At 56.6% G+C, this 18,459-nt stretch overlaps 1 protein-coding gene across 3 annotated transcripts in view; it reads right to left on the bottom strand.

Moving 5' to 3' along the window:
* Positions 1-50: 50 nt before the first annotated feature.
* The window catches only part of TLN1 (talin 1), a 54,360-nt gene continuing 35,951 nt past the window's right edge, over positions 51-18,459 (bottom strand). For all 3 annotated transcript variants that reach the window (XM_080973364.1, XM_080973365.1, XM_080973363.1), the window contains 26 exons: positions 18,287-18,376; positions 18,030-18,152; positions 17,766-17,909; positions 17,203-17,364; positions 16,180-16,320; positions 15,813-15,994; positions 15,536-15,668; positions 14,304-14,405; positions 13,230-13,400; positions 12,675-12,824; positions 9,826-9,927; positions 9,540-9,659; positions 9,094-9,240; positions 8,557-8,723; positions 8,280-8,463; positions 7,982-8,107; positions 7,558-7,674; positions 7,269-7,454; positions 5,682-5,789; positions 3,922-4,027; positions 3,625-3,749; positions 3,270-3,395; positions 2,419-2,481; positions 2,067-2,249; positions 1,280-1,408; positions 51-1,074 (listed from right to left, as the gene is read on the bottom strand). In XM_080973364.1, the coding sequence (XP_080829490.1) occupies positions 943-1,074; positions 1,280-1,408; positions 2,067-2,249; positions 2,419-2,481; positions 3,270-3,395; positions 3,625-3,749; positions 3,922-4,027; positions 5,682-5,789; positions 7,269-7,454; positions 7,558-7,674; positions 7,982-8,107; positions 8,280-8,463; positions 8,557-8,723; positions 9,094-9,240; positions 9,540-9,659; positions 9,826-9,927; positions 12,675-12,824; positions 13,230-13,400; positions 14,304-14,405; positions 15,536-15,668; positions 15,813-15,994; positions 16,180-16,320; positions 17,203-17,364; positions 17,766-17,909; positions 18,030-18,152; positions 18,287-18,376 (3,519 nt within the window). In that variant the 3' untranslated portion in view covers positions 51-942. The remainder of the gene's footprint in view (positions 1,075-1,279; positions 1,409-2,066; positions 2,250-2,418; positions 2,482-3,269; positions 3,396-3,624; positions 3,750-3,921; positions 4,028-5,681; positions 5,790-7,268; positions 7,455-7,557; positions 7,675-7,981; positions 8,108-8,279; positions 8,464-8,556; positions 8,724-9,093; positions 9,241-9,539; positions 9,660-9,825; positions 9,928-12,674; positions 12,825-13,229; positions 13,401-14,303; positions 14,406-15,535; positions 15,669-15,812; positions 15,995-16,179; positions 16,321-17,202; positions 17,365-17,765; positions 17,910-18,029; positions 18,153-18,286; positions 18,377-18,459) is intronic.

Genomic DNA, 18,459 nt, shown 5'->3' on the forward strand with positions numbered 1-18,459 from the left:
GTGTGTGTGGGGGGGCGTTGCACCTGTTCCACACCACTGAGAGACAGAAATTGCAGGGAAGCCAGTTTATTCAAGGCAGGCCCTTTGCAGGCCTGGGGGGTGGGTGGGGGGGGCGTGTCTGGTTCTTTGTGTGCTGATCACACACACCCCACAATCCATAGACTCATGCAACTGTATAGAGTTGGAAGGGACCCTAAAGGTCATCTAGCTCAACCCCCTGGGACACAGGAGTCCCTCCACCCGCCTCCCTTGGATTCCCTGACATAGAAAGGACACAGGCGGCTTATGGATGTATCAAAATTACAAAAGGTGAGAAGCCTCAGCAAGTGTGTGGGGGAGGGTTTCAAAAAAGGGGGGTGCCGAGCTGCTGTAATGGGGGGGTCAGGGCAGGACCTGGAGGGGGGCAGGCAAGTGGGTGCCAGAACCGGGGGGGGGGGTTCTGGGCCCACACAGGCAGGCACTTGGGAACAAAGAGCAGCTATGACAAGAGAGAAGTGGGGTGCAGAGGCCTGGGGGGCATCAGGCAGAGAGGGGGCTGCCTCCAAGCCCCCCCTTGGCTCCCATTTAAGGCACCCAATATTTGGTTGGAGTGGAGGCTAATCCACATTGCACAGTCAGGCCACAGGCAGCGACCCCCCACCCTCCAGAGCAAGAGGCAGGCTGAGTAGCCAAGGCACAAGGAAGGAAGATTCCTGGAAGAAAAGGCGAGGGGGCTTGGGGAGCCTCCGCCCCCCCGACGCTCTTCCTGGAAGGGCAGTCCAGAGCGTGGCACGTGGTGGGGGCCGTGGGGGCAGGGCAGGCGCAGGGTGGGCAGTGGCAGGCCCCCATCTCTCCCTGCTCGGGAGGAGGCCTGGCTGGTCCTTGCTGGGGGCGGGGGTGTCGGCATTAAATAGGGGAGCGGGGGGCCGCGGCGGTGCTCAGGGGCAGAGGCGATGGCGGAGCTCAGTTTGGCCCTTCATCCCGCAGCTCCGTGGGCAGGAACTTGTACTGCTGCTGCCGGATCATGGCCAGCTTCTTGCGTGCCTCCTCCAGCTCCCGCTCCTTGCGCAGCATCTCTTCCTGGGCAGCAATGATCTGGGGGGGGGGGGAGCAGGGCAGACCGTGAGGCGGGGGGTGGGAGCAGCTGCCCCATTGCTTGACAGCAGCGCCTGCACTGGGGGGGGGGCACCTGGCACTCCCCCCTTTCTCGCTTGCAACCACTGGGGGGGCCAGAGTCCCACCTGCCTGCAAAGGCAGCCTTGGCCCCCTGTCCTCCCCCCACCCCTCCCTGGGGACTCACCTGCGCAATCCCGCCCACCATCTTCTCCTTCACCACCACTGTCTCGTTCTCCTGGTCCTGGAAGGCGGCTGCTTTCTGAGCTGCTTTCACCAGGTTGTCGGACGCCCTCTTGACGGCGTTGCCAGCGGCCTGGAGGAGGGGGGAGAAAGAGGGCTGGGACTCTCCCCCAGGATACAGGCATGGGGGGCAGGAAGGGGCCGGCCAGAGGAGGCTCACCAGCCCTGGCTGCCTGCCCCAAACCAGACGCAGGAAACTTTGGGGATTATTATTATTATTTAGGTGTTGTGGGGGGGATTAAGTCTGGAAATAAAACCTTCCTAGAAGGCAAAATAGTCTAACAGCCACATTGTGAGGCATGAACTGCAGGAGAGCAGAGCTGCCCTGGGCTGTCCATTCGCAGGACCCCTCGCCCATTCCCCCTGCCCACAGCCAACTGCCCCCCCCATTTGGCTTCTGCTGGACACAGGGTGCAGGGTGAGGGAGGGGTCGGCAGCGTGGGGGGCCAGGGGAGACATGCCCCCCCACAAGCCCTTCCTGCCCACCCTTGAAGACTTGCTGCTCCCACGATTTGGAGAGCTGGAAGGGATCCAAGGGTCATCTAGTCCAACCCCTGCAATGCAGGCCATAAAACGAGGGCCCCCCCATGGGAAAACTCAGAGCAAAGGCCGTCCTGTACCACCTCCCAGGACTGTGCTGCAAGGGCACAAGGCAGGTGGGCAGCATCAGCCACGCGGTCCCCTCCCTGCGCCCGAGGCCGCGAGCCTCCCCGGCCTCCCCGCTTGCTCACCTGCAGGCGCTTCATGGCCTCCGAGTCCTGATCCGCCTTGACCTTGCAAGCCACCAGCAGCTGGGCGGTGGAGGCGGCCACCTGCTTGGCGGAGGAGATGAGCTTCTCCTCGCTGGCGTGGCCCTGCACAGCCGCATTGGCCGCCTCACACAGGTTGTTGGTGGCAGCGGCCACCATCCGCGCCTTGGCAGGAGAGGAAGGAAAGCGAGTGAGCGGAGGGGGAAGCCGGCCGGCAGCTCACCCAGGCAGCTCCCCCAGGCCCCCTGCAAAGCGGCTGCAGGTGGGGACTGCAGCCCCCACAGGAGAAAAGCAGCCTCCTTCTCCCCCCCCCTTTGGTCCCCTTCGTACTCACCGCTGAAATGAGGCCCTGGGACCACTGCCCGTCGTCCAGGGCGTTGGCAGGGATGGCACCCACCTGGCAACAAAGAAGGCGGAGGGGGGTGAGACCAGAGGGTCCGCAAGAGGCCAGGCCTCCCCCAGATAGATAGATAGATACATTTTATTCGCATTAGCCAACGGCCATAGCAACTTAAAACAAGCAATATATACAAATAAAATATATACAGTGGTGCCCCGCAAGACGAATGCCTCGCAAGACGGAAAACCTGCTAGACGAAAGGGTTTTCCGTTTTTGAGTTGCTTCGCAGGACGAATTTCCCTATGGGCTTGCTTCGCAAGACGAAAATGTCTTGCGAGTCTCGAGATTTTTTTTTCGCTCCCCCCCCCTTTTTCTAAGCCGCTAAACCGCTAATGGCCTTTTAGCAGCTAAGCCACTAAGCCGATAAGCCTTTAATAGCCGCTAAACCGCTAATAGCGCTAATCCGCTAATCCGCTAATCGGGTTGCTTCGCAAGACGAAAAAACCGCTAGATGAAGACACTCGCGGAACGGATTAATTTCGTCTTGCGAGGCACCACTGTACAAATAAAAAAAGACAGCAATGGGTATAAAGGGCAATCAAATGACCAAGATTATCGTTCAGATAGTGGCCCTTAATCTCATTGCACCCTCGATAAACCTAGCAACCTTCGCTGTTGTCCGATCATTTTGATCCGATAAAAGAAAGAACAATGTGGCCTCAGATGGGCGGCCTGGGATGGTAAGTAAGAGTGGGGTGGTGATCTCATTCCTCAGATCTTTATAGAGGGCAGGACAGGAGAACTTGAGCCACTGGTCCCCCCCCCCCCCGGTCCACAGGACTCACCTTCCCTTGGGCCACCAGCTCTCTCTGGGCGGCTGAGGCTGCTTTCACCAAGGCACTGGTTGCGGCCGCAATGGACTTGGCAGCCTCCAGAATCTGCTCCTCAAAGTTCAGGCTCTCATCTGCCTGCTGTTGGGGGGAGAGCAGAGTCAGCGGGGAGAAAGGGGAGGGCGGGATCACCTGCCATTGTTGCAGGATTTCGAAGCACCCCCAAACCCCACATTCAGAGACCAGGCCAACAGACCCCTGGGAGGGACTAGGGTGGCCTCCAGCAGCAGCCCCTGGGCAGACGGGTGAGGGGATGAGGGTGGCATCTGGGGGGCCCAGGGGACCTCCTGGGGGCAGCCCAGCTACCCACCTTGGGTTTTGCACGCGGCTTCAGCTGCTCCAGCTTCTTGGCGGCAGCCTCAATGGCAGCAGCGGCGCCCAGCAGCTCGTTCTCGGCGATGACGGTGGGATCCTCAGGGTCCACCCATTCCGTCCCTGGTGGGAGAGGGAAGCAGGAGTCAGGAGGGCAGAGAGCCGTTCCTCCCTCCCCCAGGAGCCCCAACAAGACCCCACCCATTTTGTTCAGGTGGGCATTTCTTTCTCCTGTTTCAGAGGGGTCCTTTCCAGAGAGGGGAAGCAGGGGGCCTCGCCCGGGGGAACCACCCACCTTTCATGGCCTCCGCTGCCTGGATGAGCTCCGTCACCGAGCCGGCCACTCGCTTGGAGTACGCAGCCAGCTGCTGCTTCAGGTCATGGCTGGGTTTCTGGAGGATCTGGAGCAAGATCGGGGGGGGGGGGGAGACAAGGGGTGAGCCATGCCCAGACCTACAGGGGGAGGGCGGAAGGTGGCGCGTGTCTTGGGGAGGGGAGGGTCCCCCCTGGCAGGGGCTCGCCTGCAGCAGGGCACCCAGGGGTGGGGGCCGTGGAAGACATGGGCTGCCCATTCCCAGGCACCCTGGAAAGAACCACAGGGGAAGCCCCCCGGGGGTGTAGGGGGTGAAGAGGAAAGTCCAAAGGAAGCCTGGGGAAAGGGGCAAGGAAGGTGCAAGAGGCTGAAGGAGGGAGGGGGCAGTTTTCCAGGGAGGGGAGAAGGTGGAAAGAAGAGCAATGGAGGTTCAAGGCCACACAGACTTCCCGGCTCCATGAGCTGCCCAGCAGCAGCAGGGCGAGGGGTCAGGGAGACCCTGAAGCTGCCTCCCCTGGAGCAGCCTGGGCACCTCTTGTCAGTTTGCATTTCTTAGTGCAGAAAGTATTGATCTGATGTGCAGAGATCTTTCCTATTCTACTGAATTCAAGAGGGTTCTGGAAGCATCTCTGTGTGAAAGAAACAAGCAGAGGGTTCCTGATGTATGGGTTCTTCCTTCAGATATACTGAGTACAGTTGGCTTAAACTGGTTCTCTTATCCCTTCTGTCATGCTGACTATACTAAGAGGCCAGAAAGAGCCTGTTTTTCACTTTCTGTCTCTCTTCCTTCTGGTGTTCTGTACATAGTATGCTTAGTGTTATGCTTTAGACTTATTATAAATTAGTGTACGTTTAAGTTAAGTCTGCTGCACATGGATTTCTTATGGACAGGGCCAATCCTGAATGTATTGGATTTGTGACCATTCTGCTCATTTGCCTCCAGGAGCAGTAAAGCTCTGCTGGATGAAATATAATTGCCTATGGTCTATTTTTTGGGAATCTGCAACATGCTTGTTGCTCTGCTAACTACACATCAGAGTTCTGCTCTGGATCAATATTGAGTAGAATTTCATTGACACCTCTAAGGGAGGCTGCTTGGCCTCAGATCTCAGAATCGCAAGATTTAAAGGGACCCCAAGGGCTCATCTAGTCCAACCCTTTGCAGTGCAGAAATCCCGGCTGCCCTGACCCTGGGTGACAAGGAACCTTCCGGGCCGCACCCCTGAGAGTGGGAAGACCTTCTTTTGCCCCTCCTCCCCCCAACACAGAGAGGCAGGCAGAGCTGCCGGCTCAGGCTAGTCATGGCTGAGCCGGGATTAGAACCCAGAACACCACTGTCCAACCCTGACCCAAGTGAGATGTTAGCCACACTGCAGTCGGGACTGGCTCCTAGCGGTTATTCACCACGGCATCCCAGAATCCAACACAGCACAGCAGAACGGCAGGCACACAGCAAGGGCCCAGAGTTAAGGGGGGCAGGAGAGCCTGGCTCACCCCTTACTTCTGCCAGGAGACTCCCCCCCCATGCGCGTGAGCACACCCCCCAGGTGCCACACACTCCCATGCAGGGCACTCCATACTCACAGGCTGCCCAGAAGAGAAAGAAAGAGAGAGGAGAGAGAAGAGAAAGGGGGTGAGCAGGGAGGAGGAGGAGGAGGCTGCTGGGGGGGCAAAGGGCCCCCGCCCCGAGATCCAGCCTCCGCCACGCAGGGTACAGGGCAGAGGGAGGCACACGCACTCACCACCAGCACGTGCTCCAGCAGCTCCAGGTAACCGTTGGCACACTCCTTGCCAAAGCGCAGCGCCCGCTGCCGAACCTCCGCGTTGGCCTCTGGGTGGTAGGCAGCCTCCTGCAAAAGCCCCACAGGTGAGAAACAGCCTAATGCAGGAGCCTGGCAGGGTGGTGCCAGGGCTGGGGCACTGGGCACAGGTTTGCTGGGCACAGGAGAGAAGCATCCAGAGCCACGCTGGGTCCGGAGAGCCCCTCTGGCTTAGCAGCTCTTCCAAGATCCTGGCCGAGCCTCCTTTGAATTGTAGAATTGTGGAATTGGCAGGGTTGACACATGTCTGGTTTCTCCAGACAGGTCTTCTTTTTGGGGTGCAACATCTCAGTCTGGGCGGATTTTTTGAATTTGCCAAAATGTCTGGGTTCTTGCAAACAGAGCCAGGAAGTGTGCGTGCGAGGATCACTCTTAACCTTTTCCTATTTCTACAGTGCGCCTGCATGGTGCATTTGGGGACTGGGCTCGTCATCAAACAGCAGGTCGGTCCTAGACCTCTCTGAGCTGTTGGCCATACTGGTGCCCAGGAAGCCGCCCCTGGGCAGGCGGGAAAAACTCCCTGAAGGAGGGTCTCTGCTGGCACCTTCTTGCTCTGGCTCCCCTTCCCCACCCCAGGGCCTTGTCCATTGATTGCAATGAAGCCAACTCTATTTTGCAATATCAGAAAGATCTAAGAAAAGAAACAGAGCGCTGGCAAGTAAAGAGGACCCCCCCCCCCGCTCTCTCTGTCCTAATTAAAAGCTTTGGGGGGCATTTGGAGATGAACCAAATCACCTTGGGTACCTCTAAACACAATTCTTGAATGTAAGTTAAAATACACAGCTCTCATGGAAGACCAGGGAAAGCCCCCCTCCCCATTTTTGTGTGTGGGGTGTGTGCCCTATTTTATACATCTCAAAATCTTAGCAGACTGAAGAACCTAGAAAAGAAAGTGCTGGGGGTTGGGGGGGGGAGAGTGGAGGAAATGGCGGAAGCACTGGGCACCCCATTTCCCCCCTAAAAGTTTGCTCCTTTCCTTTGGTCACCGTTCTGCTTGGATCTTCATATTGTATTTCTTCTTGCCCTTATGTGACCCCCAAACCAAGGAGATAAGTGACTATACAACCTTTAGAAGGCATCTGAAGGCAGCCCTGTGCAGGGAAGATTATAAATGTTCCATGTTTTATTATGTTTTTGTGTATGTTGGAAGCCACCCAGAGTGGCTGGGGCAACCCAGTTGGGTGGGCGAGGTATAAATAATAAAATTATTATTATTGAAGATGATGTCCCTATTTTCAATGGAGAAATGTTTGAGGGCACAATGTGCCCAGTGTGTGCGTGCCATGGAAGGTGCGGGGGCTCCATGTCCTCTTTTTCGCTCTTTAAAATAAGGCAACCCTATTCTAGTCCAACCCTCAGAAATTCAGGATTCGCACCTGGAGCCTCGTAAATGCACTGCCCCCATCCTCCGATGACTGTCCAAGGGGGTCCTGTGAGCTTGCCCCACCTGTTTCCAAGGATGTCCCCCTTCAGCTCCCCCCACCGTGAGCATGCCCCTCCGCTTCCCACCTTGCAAGAGCGCAGCATGTCGGCAATGGCGCGGCGGCTCAGGTTGGCCGTGGCGATCACGTCCTCCTGCCGGCACGAGTTGCCAGCTGCCACAGCCTTGGCAGTCGCCATGGTGATGCCTTTGGTCATGCGGATGAAGTCCTCCGGCGTTGAGGTCTTGGCGGGCGGCACCTGGGAGCAGAAGACCTGCGGGGGACGGGAGGTGGTCAGCCTGGCCGGGAGAGGAGGTAGAGGGTGGGGCAGAGCAAGGGGGCAGCAGCCCCAGCCCCCCTCCCGCCAACGCACTCACCGCAAGCTCCTGGCGGATGTGCTCAATTGTGGCTTCCAGCGCTCGGGTCCCCTTGGTGGCTTCGTCCTCCACGGCCTTCACCGTCTTCAGCAGCGACGTGACGTTGGTGACCATCACCTGCCAAGCAGAAAAGGGTGACCTTTGGAGGGGGGGGAGGAAGAGGGCTCCCTGCTCCCTACAGCCCTAGGGGAACTTCCTCCCTTGGGTGGCCATAGAATCTAAGCATTGCAGAGGGGGAAGGGACCCCTGGGGGTCATCCAGTACAACCCCTACCATGTCACAACCAAATCATCCCTGAGAGGTGGAAGCTCTGCTTAAAAAACCCCAAGGAAGGAGAGCCCACCCCCTTCTGAGGAGCCTGCTTTCCCTACACACCCCACTCTGCCCCACACACGTGCCCATGAGCTGCTGCAGAGTCTCCCACCTTGGCTGAGTTCTTCAGCTGGTAAACGGCCGGGTCATCGCCAGACTTGCCCGCGGCAGCCTTGGTGGCGCTGATCAGGTCCCCAAGGGCCTTGGCCACGTCCTTCACGGCATTGATCAAGACCACCTGAGCGCAGAGAGGAGAGGAGGAGGACATGAGCAGAGCCTGCAGCTGGATCAGGCCCAAGGGGGTCCCCCCACGGGAAGCCAGCAAGCAGGATTCGAGAGCAAGAGCCGTCAGATGGTCAACGGAAGGACAGACCCAAGGAGAGGGGTGACCCAGCCATTGTGGCCCTTACCTGCGTCTCGGGGTCCTCCGAGCCCAGGCTGGCGGCCCCCAGCTTCACCACCTCGGAGAGGCGTGTGATGGTGGCCACAGAGGACTGGGCAGCCTGTGCCAGCTTCTCCTGGCTGGCCGTGGCGTTCTGCACCAGCACCTTGGTGTCCTCCACCAGCGCCTTGGCCGTCTTCAGGATGCCCTCCCTGCCAAAGAAATGGGGTGGGAGGGGTTAGGAGGTGGCCAGGAATTCTGGAAGGCCTGTTGGAGGCCACATGGGAACCGCTGGGGGCCACTACCTGTGGTCGGCAAAGGTCTCTGCGTTTTCGCGGTTGAGGGTCCCGGCTGTGGCAAACATGATGGTGGTGTCCAGATCCGCGATGATGCCAGAGACAGCGCTGGCCGCTGTGATGCAGGCCTGGGTTCCCCGGTTGCCTGCCTGGAGGGCGGCCAAGACGTGCGACACCTGCGGAGGGAGACAGGACAGCTGGCCTCCCATCGGCACTGGGCTGACCCCCAGCACGGTCCCAGGAGAAGATCCCAGGGGGAGGAGACAATGCAGGCGTGTGTTGGTGTGGGAAAATGTTAGGAGGGGATCTGCTGGATCCGGCCAGTGGTCCCTCTAGCCCAGCATCCTGTTCCCACAGTGGCCGACCAAAGGGAAACCAGTAAGCAGGATCTGAGCACGAGAGCCACTCGTTTCCAGCCACTGCTGCCTCCAACCTCCGAGGGGAGAGCCCAGCCAGCAGAACCAGCTCCTCTGCCCAGAGGCCACTGGGTGCTGGTGTCACTGGGCCCTGGCCTCCCTCCCCCCCCCAGCCCAGGCAGGCAGGCACCTTCTCGGAGACCCTGCGGGCGCACTCAATCAGCTCCTTCTTGGTGTAGGTGTCGCTGGGGCTGCACTGGAGGGCTCCCGCCTTCGTCACCAGCGCCGCACAGCCGTGGCCCAACTCCTGTACCCGGTTCTTTATGTGGGAGCCAATCTGGAGGGGAAAGAAGGCTGTGGGAGCCTGGCTGCGTGGCGCTCATCTTCTGCCCACACCTCCGTGTGCGGCTGCTGCTTCTCTCCACCAGCCCCACCTGACCTCCAACCACCCCTTTCCCCATTCCAGCCGCCAGAGGCAACAAGGTCCTTCTCAGCCTTCTGGGTTCAGGAAGAGCAAGAAGAACCCAACGTTTGATGCCCTGCCAGCCTGAGGCTCACAGCTCTGGGCAAATCAACCAGCTCCCCACCACATCCCTGCCCCACTGCCCAACCACCAGGGACGTCCCCCCCCCTCACCTCATCATTCTCAGCCGTGATGGCAGCCGGCTTAGCCTGGAGCGCCAGCTGTCCGTAGTCGCTGGTGAGCTGGTTGGCCAAGGTGCCCAGTTCGTCCGGGTTGGTGGTGGATTTGGTGACCTGGAAGAGGGTAGGGGCAGTTGAAGGGGGAAGAAGAGAGAGGCACCCCCAAATCCTGGCAGAAGGCAGTCTGGCCAGGAGGCGGAAGGAAGAGGGGGGGTTCTCAAAGGGGCCTGGCCCAGATCCCCCCACGGAGGCCTCCCCCACAACACCCCCAATGCCTCACCATCTCCTGGACGGTCACAGCGATGGCCTTGGCGGTCTTCACCATGGTGGTCTGGTAGTCCACAAAGGTCCCCTCTGGCTCTCCCACGGGGCCCTCATCCAGCTGGGCGGGAAGAAAGAGAAACATCTCCTTTCAGAGGACACCAAGGCTGCCTCTGACCCCCAAGCGGCTGAGCTCCGCTGCTGGCCCTGGAAGCACCCTGGCCTCTGCTGCCTCTGCAGTAGGAGGCCCACCCCTGGACCCAAGAGGCACCCAAGAAGCTCCCAACGCCTTTCTGGAGACAACCCTGTGGGGGGAGGGAACTTCCTGGGGAAGCCCGGCAGGGAGTGCCGTATAAATCCAAGGTGGTGGGTTGGAACAAAGGCACCAGGAATTTCAACGTAAAAGGGAGCAGACGTGGTCTGATTACTTGTTCCATGTCCAAAGTGGAAATGAATCCAGCAAACACAACCGACTTCTGGGGAGAGGAAAGGGCAGATTGATCTCTTTCTGATTGATCTCTGCTGACAGATCATTACGTGGTGATTGACAGCAATCAGATAGAAGGTCTGGTGATCAAATCACTCTGCGTTAAAGTCACGCAAATGCTCTGACCAAGGCTGTTTGAGCCAAGGAACTGACATCATGTTCAAACGCCACATAATAATCCTTTATGGGTATAAGATCTGCATCTTCTCTTTTTTAAACATTTATGGGACAAGATAATCTGTAACTTAAAGAGATTTCTCTGTCTACTGATGAAATTTCACAATTGGAAAGAGCTGCTTTCCGTCTTTAAGAAGAAGAGAAGGAAAACTGGTTAAGTGTCCAAGGCAGAGCAAAAAGCCTGATTTATGGTTGACAATAAAGATTAAACATATGAGGGAATTCCTCATGTGAAAAATCAATATTTGTTTTTCTTTCAAAAGAAGAAACTGGGAACTGAAAGAAAGATGGCCATTATTTCCTGTGTGGGAAAAGATTATTGTAGTGACAGTGATCTTAAGGTGGAAATCTTAGAGTCGGGAATTATGAAAAGATTGAGTTGTTAATAACATCAAAAACATCCAAAGTATCCAGTTTGGCAAATATATCTTTGGCTTCCCCAGTGACTGTTGGTATTATTCGGCAGTTGATGGCTGAACAATTAGAAATGATCAGATTGCTGAGAGCATTTGCAGATGACTTAGTATTGACGTTACAGGAGCCAGAATCTAGTACTAAAAGGGTTTTAGAATTAATTAGAATTAATTCAAGAATTTGGTCAAGTGGCAGGATTTAAATTGAACAAGCTAAAAACTAAGGTTTTAGAGAAAAATTTAACACCGATTGAAAGAGAGAGGTTTCAGAATGAGACAGGCCTGACTGTGGTTAAGAAAGTGAAATACCTGGGGATTAATATGGCAGCCAAAAATGGGAACTTATTTAAAGATAATTATGAAAAATGTTGGACGGAAGTGAAAAAAGATTTAGAAATCTGGTCAAATTTGAAGCTTTCACTGTTGGGTCGTATTGCTGTGATAAAAATGAATGTATTGCCTAGAATGTTGTTTTTGTTTCAGACATTGCAAATTGTGGACAAGATGGACTGTTTCAAGAAGTGGCAGAGAGATATTTCTAGATTTGTCTGAAAAGACTATTTACAGAAATATTGTAAAATTAATGAATGATAGAATGATGTTGGATAGTAATTAAGCGGTTTCCAGCTATAATGTTCTAAGAGAATATGAAAAAAGGGTTATAAATGGGTTAAAATCTAATGGTAAGGATTTGCTGAACCAATAAATTGAAGTGGAATACAAAAAAGGGAGGTACGAGGAGGTCCGGGAAACAAGCTAAAGGAAAATAAGTAATAGAAAATATGTGTGTTTTTAACTGTTTTTATTTTTTCTTTTTCATTTTTCTTTTTCATTTTCACTGTAATATTTCAAAAAACTTTAATAAATATCTTATAAAAAAATTTAGAAATGATCAGATTGATGTTTCATGAAAAGGGAAAAGAAAAAGAATCAGAGAGATATGAAATGAAAAATGGAACCGGAGATTAGATTTCAGACAAAATCGATGAAAAGTTGGTAAGACTGGAGAAAGCAGGTGGTGAAATGGAAATGCCTTTCATCTGGGGGCTTGGAGGAAAAGGGAAAGATAAAATAATAAATGGAAAGATAGATATGAATGAAAAAACACAGTTGACAATGACTAATAATAATAATAATTTGGAAACCCCTCTTGGATTTTCGTGGGAAAAAGAAATGAATGATTTTGAGACACGTGGACTCAGAATAAATATTACTGCACAGAAAGTGGAGAAGATGGATGTTATCATGGACAGAATGTCTTAAATAACATTTTTTATGTAACTGGTGGATGGAAAATTGGAGGTCCTTTTTATCTTTTTTAATTGTATCTTTCCGCTTTCTCTCTCTTTTCCTTTGCTTTCCTTTTTCTCTCTCTTTCCTTTCTTCCTGTTTCTTTCTTTCTTGTTCTGGTAGCTGTTTTCATTTCTGCTTTTATTTATGTTAGTTTTCTATATCTTACCATATTACGAAATCTTCAAATAAAAATCTTAATGTGAATGCAGCAAACACAATCAGGATTTGCTTTTGCTACTCTTTTAGTCTGCAAATGATACACAATTGATAACATTCCCCCTAATCTTCAACTGTAGTGTAATTAGGCAATTATGTAAAATTCCGCTACGGTGGAGTGGGACAAAGAACATTTTTGTGGGAAGCAGAAAACTGCAGCCGAAGAAACAGTCCTACGTGTGACGAGGAGGCGGGAACAGACCTCCCTGCCTTCTCCCCTCCCCTTTGGGGGGGCCCATTAAAATTCAAAGGGGGGGTTGCGCTCTGGGGAAGGAGTCGCACCTGGTTGATGGCTTGAGTGATGGAGTCCACCATGCCGCCAACCACGCCTGCTGCGCTGGCCGCCTCGTTCAGGGTGGCCGTCAGGTCCTCCACGGCCTCCTTCATCATCTGCGCAGACTCCTCGAGGGCTTCCTGCGTGTGGGCTGCTTGCTGTGGGGGGAGAAGGCGATGCATCACCTGCTTGCTCAGAAGCGCCTCGCTGCTCATCATTCCCATCTGAGCAGACACTGGTGTGGCGCCCCCCACCTGCCCGGCAGGCCCCTCTGGGAACGGCAGAGCCAGCCTCCCTCTCCCTGCCCCAGAAGAAGAAGAGGAGTTTGGATTTGATATCCCGCCTTTCACTCCCCTTCAGGAGTCTCAAAGCGGCTCACATTCTCCTTTCCCTTCCTCCCCCACAACAAACACTCTGTGAGGTGAGTGGGGCTGAGAGACTTCAGAGAAGTGTGACTGGCCCAAGGTCACCCAGCAGCTGCAGGTGGAGGAGCGGAGACGCGAACCCGGTTCCCCAGATTACGAGACTACCGCTCTGAACCACTACACCACCCTGGCTGGCACCTTGGGGTTCCCTCCGGCCTCCTTGGCCGTGTAGAGCATCTGCAGGGCCGACTCTGCCAGCGTCTTCGTCTGGTCCAGGAGGTTCATCTGCTGCTGGCTGTTGAGGGTCTTGGAGGCAGCCCCCACGGCCGCCAGAACCAGCGGCTGAAAGTACTGAGCCAGCTGAGAGACCTGGAGGGAGAGAAGGGGCAGGTGAACGGGGGGGGGGGGGGAGCAGAATCCCAGTCTCCCTGGCAGGGGGCACACAGCGCCAGGGAGGCCAGCCCTCCTGCAGCTCCTGCCTTAGGCACCCTGGGCGCAGAAGAGGGCCACGTCTGAGAGAGGACACCCCTCAACAGCTTTTGCCGTGTGATTCAGTCACAATGAGCAAAACCTCAGCAGAAGAGGAGAACCGCAAGGAGGGAGGCAGAGGAGGAGGAGGGAGAGGCAAAGGGGCTGCTCTGGCACTTCCCTTCAGCAGCCTGAAGAGTCTGCCAGGAGAACCCCTGGAATGCCACTCTATGCCACAGGAGGGCAGGAGATCTCCCCAGTGAGCGCCAGGGGACAAGCACCCCTTCTGGACTGAGTTTGCTGCTTTGCTCATCAGCCTGGTTGCCATGGCATTGAAGGCAAAGCCTCAGGTACGCCAGAGACCCTGGAGAAGAGATCTCTGGCCACACCTAAGGCCTCGCCCTCAATGCCAGGGCAGCTGGACTGCCCTTCGCTCTCCCGCCCGCAGCTCCTTCCAGAATCCCAGGCCCACAGAAGTCCCCTCTCTGGCACCAGAGGTCCAAAGCCTCCCCTTTGCTTGCTGGTATTCTTCCTCACTCCAAATATGCCATCATCCCTCACAGGAAGAGCCCAAGCCAGGCCACTGCCCCCCCTGGCACAGGGCTTCCTGCACAGGCTGGCAGCAGTGGCTCTGCAGGGATTCAGGCAGGTGGGCTGCCAGTGGGGATGGAAGCAGGAACCTTCTGCCTGCCCAGCAGCTGCTCTGGCCCTTCCCCACCAGCAACTCTCGTTAGGCAGCCCTTGGCTCTGCCTTCTTCCAGCACCCCCCCATCCCTGCCCCCCACCAGCCCCCCATCTTCTTACCTTGTGCCCCAGCTGGGAGGCCTCGGCTCGCGCTGCCCCAGCCACCGGCTCAATGAGGTTGTTGATCTCCTGGACGGCCGTGAGCATCTGGTTGTGCAAGGCCTGCGAGGGAGGGAGGGAGAGTTCCTGGCAGGCCCATTTGGGGAAGGGGGCACGAAGCCCACCCGCCTGATGCCATGAGTGGGGAAGACCCAGCTGTTCAGAGTCAGAGCCCCACAGGTTCCCCCCTCCCCACAAACACTAGAGCCCAGCAATCCCCCTGGCCCACAGGGGCAGCTCCTGACTGGGAAGGTGTTGCAGGCACAGCAAAGGGACTGGGCAGGATTTGTCCCATGTGGGCTGTGGGCCTGTTTTTCACCAGTGAAAGGATGTTTCCTATTCCAATGACTGGTCTCCTGCCCACCGCTGGCATCCTGGATGGCGGCTAATAGATTGAGGTTGAATCCTGACAAGACAGAAGTACTGTTTTTGGGTGACAGGAGGCAGGCAGATGTGGGGGACTCCCTGGTCCTGAATGGGGCAACTGTGCACCTGAAGGACCAGGTGCGCCACCTGAGAGTTATTTTGGACTCACAGCTGTCCATGGAGGTCAATTCTGTGTCCTGGGCAGCTACCAGCTCCATGGTAGCTGGTACGCAGGCTGAGACCCCACGTGCCCGCAGTCTGCCCAGAGTGGTGCATGCTCTGGTTATCTCCTGCTTGGACTACTGCAATGCGACCTACGTGGGGCTACCTTTGAACGTGACCCGGAAACTGCAGTTAATCCAGAATGCGGCAGCTAGACTGGTGACTGGGAGCAGCCACCGGGACCACATAACATCGGCCTTGAAAGACCTACATTGGCTCCCAGTACGTTTCTGAGCACAATTCAAAGTGTTGGTGCTGAACTTTAAAGCCCTAAACGACCTCAGCCCAGTATACCTGAAGGAGCGTCTCCACCCCCATCGTTCTGCCTGGACACTGAGGTCCAGCTCCGAGGGCCTTCTGGTGGTTCTCTCCTTGCGAGAAGCGAGATTACAGGGAACCAGGCAGAGGGCCTTCTTGGTAATGAAACCCGCCCTGTGGAATGCCCTCCCATCAGATGACATCTGATGTCAGCCCTGTTTAGGAAAGTTTTTAATGACTGATGTTTTAATGTATTTTTAATATTTTGTTGGAAGCTGCCCAGAGTGGGGAAACGCGGCCAGATGGGTGGGGTATCAATAATAAATTATTATTACTCGCTCACTCACCTCCTGAGAAATGCCCTCGCGAGGTGCCAACTGCTGGCTGATGGCGGCCAAGGACGCCTGGTCCACGTCCCGAATGCACTTGGTCAGCAGCTCAATGGCCTCGTCGCATTCCCGCTGGCCAGGAGCCTTGTCTCTGCCAGGAGGAGGGCAGACCATCAGCGTGGCTGAACCCACCAAACACCCAGAGCGGCCAACACCCTCCCCCTGGCACAGCCCTGGCAGCGCGGGAAGGCATGGCGGGCACCCGGCACCCCCACCCGGCAGCTGTGGGTCTCACCTCATGTTGGTGATGAGCTTCTTGATGGAATCGGAGACGGTCCGCGAGTGTCCGGCCAGCACTGACCACTTGGGTGGGTCCTTTGGGTTGACGGCCAGAGAGCGAGCTGTCTGGATGAGGCCGGCGGAGCTCTCCAGCATGGTCTTGGCAGAGGAGATGATGGGCTCCATGGCTCTGCGCCCCTGCAGGGGTGGGGGGAGCGCCAGGTGGTCAAGGGGAAGCTGGTGAGCAAGTGGGGGCACAGCTGGGGCTCTGAGAAGCCCCCCACCAAGTCTAACTCCCTGCTCCCCCGAAAAGGATGCTGCCCTTGGCAGCAGAGGAAATTACCCCCCACCAGGCCCTGACTGGGTCCTGCCCCCCGACTTACCTCTGGGCTGATCTGAGCAGGAACGGTGGCAAACTCTGGGTTGGAGGCAAAGGCGGTCAGGTTGTCCACGGCCTCAATGAGGGGGGAAGTGGCCTCGCGGCAGCGCTCCCGGTTCTCTGGGGTGAAAGCGCCGTCCAGAGCCTGCAGGGAAGGACAGAGGGACGGGCAGCACTGGCCTTTGGGCTTCCTCCCCACAGATTAAGCCCACGGCCCAAGAGGACGTGGGGCTGCCAGGGTGGACTCCCCACTCCAGCAGCTCCTCCAGGGACAGGATCCCCTGAGCTCCCCATGAGAAGGACCAGGCCCTTTGGGTCGAATCCTTCAGCTCCAGCCAGCGCCGCCCCTCCCCTGAATCTGCTTTTTGTCAGACGCCAAATACTTCTGGGATTGCTCAGCCAGCAGCTCCGTTCCTGGCAGGCAAATCTACTGGCGCAGCGACAGAAATGAGCCTCCTTTGACGTCCAGCGGCTGCACCAGCAAATTGTCCAGCCTGGCTCTGAGGCTTTTCTCCTTCATTTTTGTGTTCATGAAGGTAATGATCTAATCTCTAATCACTAGTCCTCGTGTGAAGGACGAAGGACCACTTTCCACTCTGTATCACAGCCCCTAAGCCCGCTTTCAGAGCTCCGGCTCCTGGCTCAAGACCGGCTCCCCACGCCGCTTCACGGGCTGAACCCCAGAGACTGGAGCAGGGAGCCCTTGCTCTGCGTGGGGAAACAGGGGGAGCTTTCCCTTGGGAGCTGGTGGTGGCAGAGCAAGGCCAGGGAGGGGCTGCCTCACCAATGCTTGCCCTTGACCAGAGAAAAAAGGGGGGGGGGAGAGAGCTTGAGAAAGAGAAAGAGATGGGGTGGGGTGGGGGAGAGAAAACACAAAAGAAAGAGGGAAAGAAAGAGAGGGAGAAAAGAGAAAAAGATTTAAAGGGGAATAGAGAAAGAGAGAGAGAAAGAAAGGAGGGCTTCCCCCTTCCCAGGCTCATCACAGTGTCATCCCACCCACGTGACCCGACACCTGTCAATCAAGTACCTTGATGGTCTTGACCAGGTTGGCGGTGCTGTTGGCCACCTCCTTGGCAGACTGGACAAACTGGCGCTTGGCCACTGGGTTGGCGGTGCGAGATGAGGCCAGCCGGCAGGTGTTGCAGAGGGCAGAGGTGTGCTTGGCCACGATGGTGGCGGCTGAGAGGACCTGCGGGAGGCAGCGGAGGGTCCTCCACGTTAGGCCACGGCAGGCGGACGGCAGCCAGGGAGGTGGGGGGCCTGCAAGTCCTCCTGCCTGGCCCCTGGAGATGGGCATGTGGAGACGCGTGGCACAGGGCACAGGAAAACCCTTCCTTCCTTCCCCACTTTTGGACCCCGGCTGGAGCCTCGCCATCACAGCAGGTCTCCAACCTCCCAGTCCGAGGTACCTCCTTGCTCACGGCACCGTCAACATATGCAGCTGGCTTCCATCCTGGCCCCTTGCGGGACTTGACAAAGGACTAAACCAGCAACACACACACACGCCTCACAAGGGGCTCTGGCTGTGCTCCCCCCCCCACCCCACGGCTCCCTTGCACAGCTTGGGCGATGCGCCACCCAAGGGCTCACCTGGGACTGGGTGCAAGCCGGGTCAATCAGGTTCTGGCAGGCCATCTGGATGGCTTGGTTGGCTCTTGCAAACTGGGTGGGGTCCACCAAGCCTTGCTGTCCTGCCTGGCTATTGGGGTCCGAGACGCCAACCAGGTAGGCAGCCTGGGAGCAGAAGGAAGAGACGTAAGAGGTGGGGGCTGGGTGAGCAACGGAGCAGCCAGACGCTCTCCCTGCACCCCAAAAGGAGAGCCCCCACCCCCTCATTTCCCGCGGCCTCCCTACCTGGGCAGCCGCTTCCGTGAAGCCGCAGAGGGCCTTGGAGGCGGTGCTGATGGAGTCGCCAAACTCGGGCAGCTTGCTGTTCTTGGCATTCTGGGAGATGCCGGCCATGGCTTCCCCCAGGACCTGCAAAAATAAGGAGGGAGAGGGTGGGTGCCAGGCCTGGGAGGGGAAGCAGAGCCCCAGAGGAGCCTCCCAGGGCTGGGGTCACAGAAAGCAGCCACCGCCCACCCCCCAAAAGAGAGAGCCCCCCCACTCACCTTGGAGTTCTCCATGACACTGTCCAGACAGTTGAAGTACGACATGTCGTTGACGGCCTGCGTGGGATTCTCCAGCAGCTCTCGCACCGTCTGGGGAGGGGGAAAGGCAGCTCAGGGCTCCCCAACCACCACTGCAGGCCCCTCCTAGAGACTCCCCTCCCGCCTGGCAGGCT

Source organism: Podarcis pityusensis (genome assembly GCF_964106645.2).
Source record: "Podarcis pityusensis genome assembly, chromosome: 11".
In the NCBI taxonomy this organism is placed as follows: domain Eukaryota; kingdom Metazoa; phylum Chordata; class Lepidosauria; order Squamata; family Lacertidae; genus Podarcis; species Podarcis pityusensis.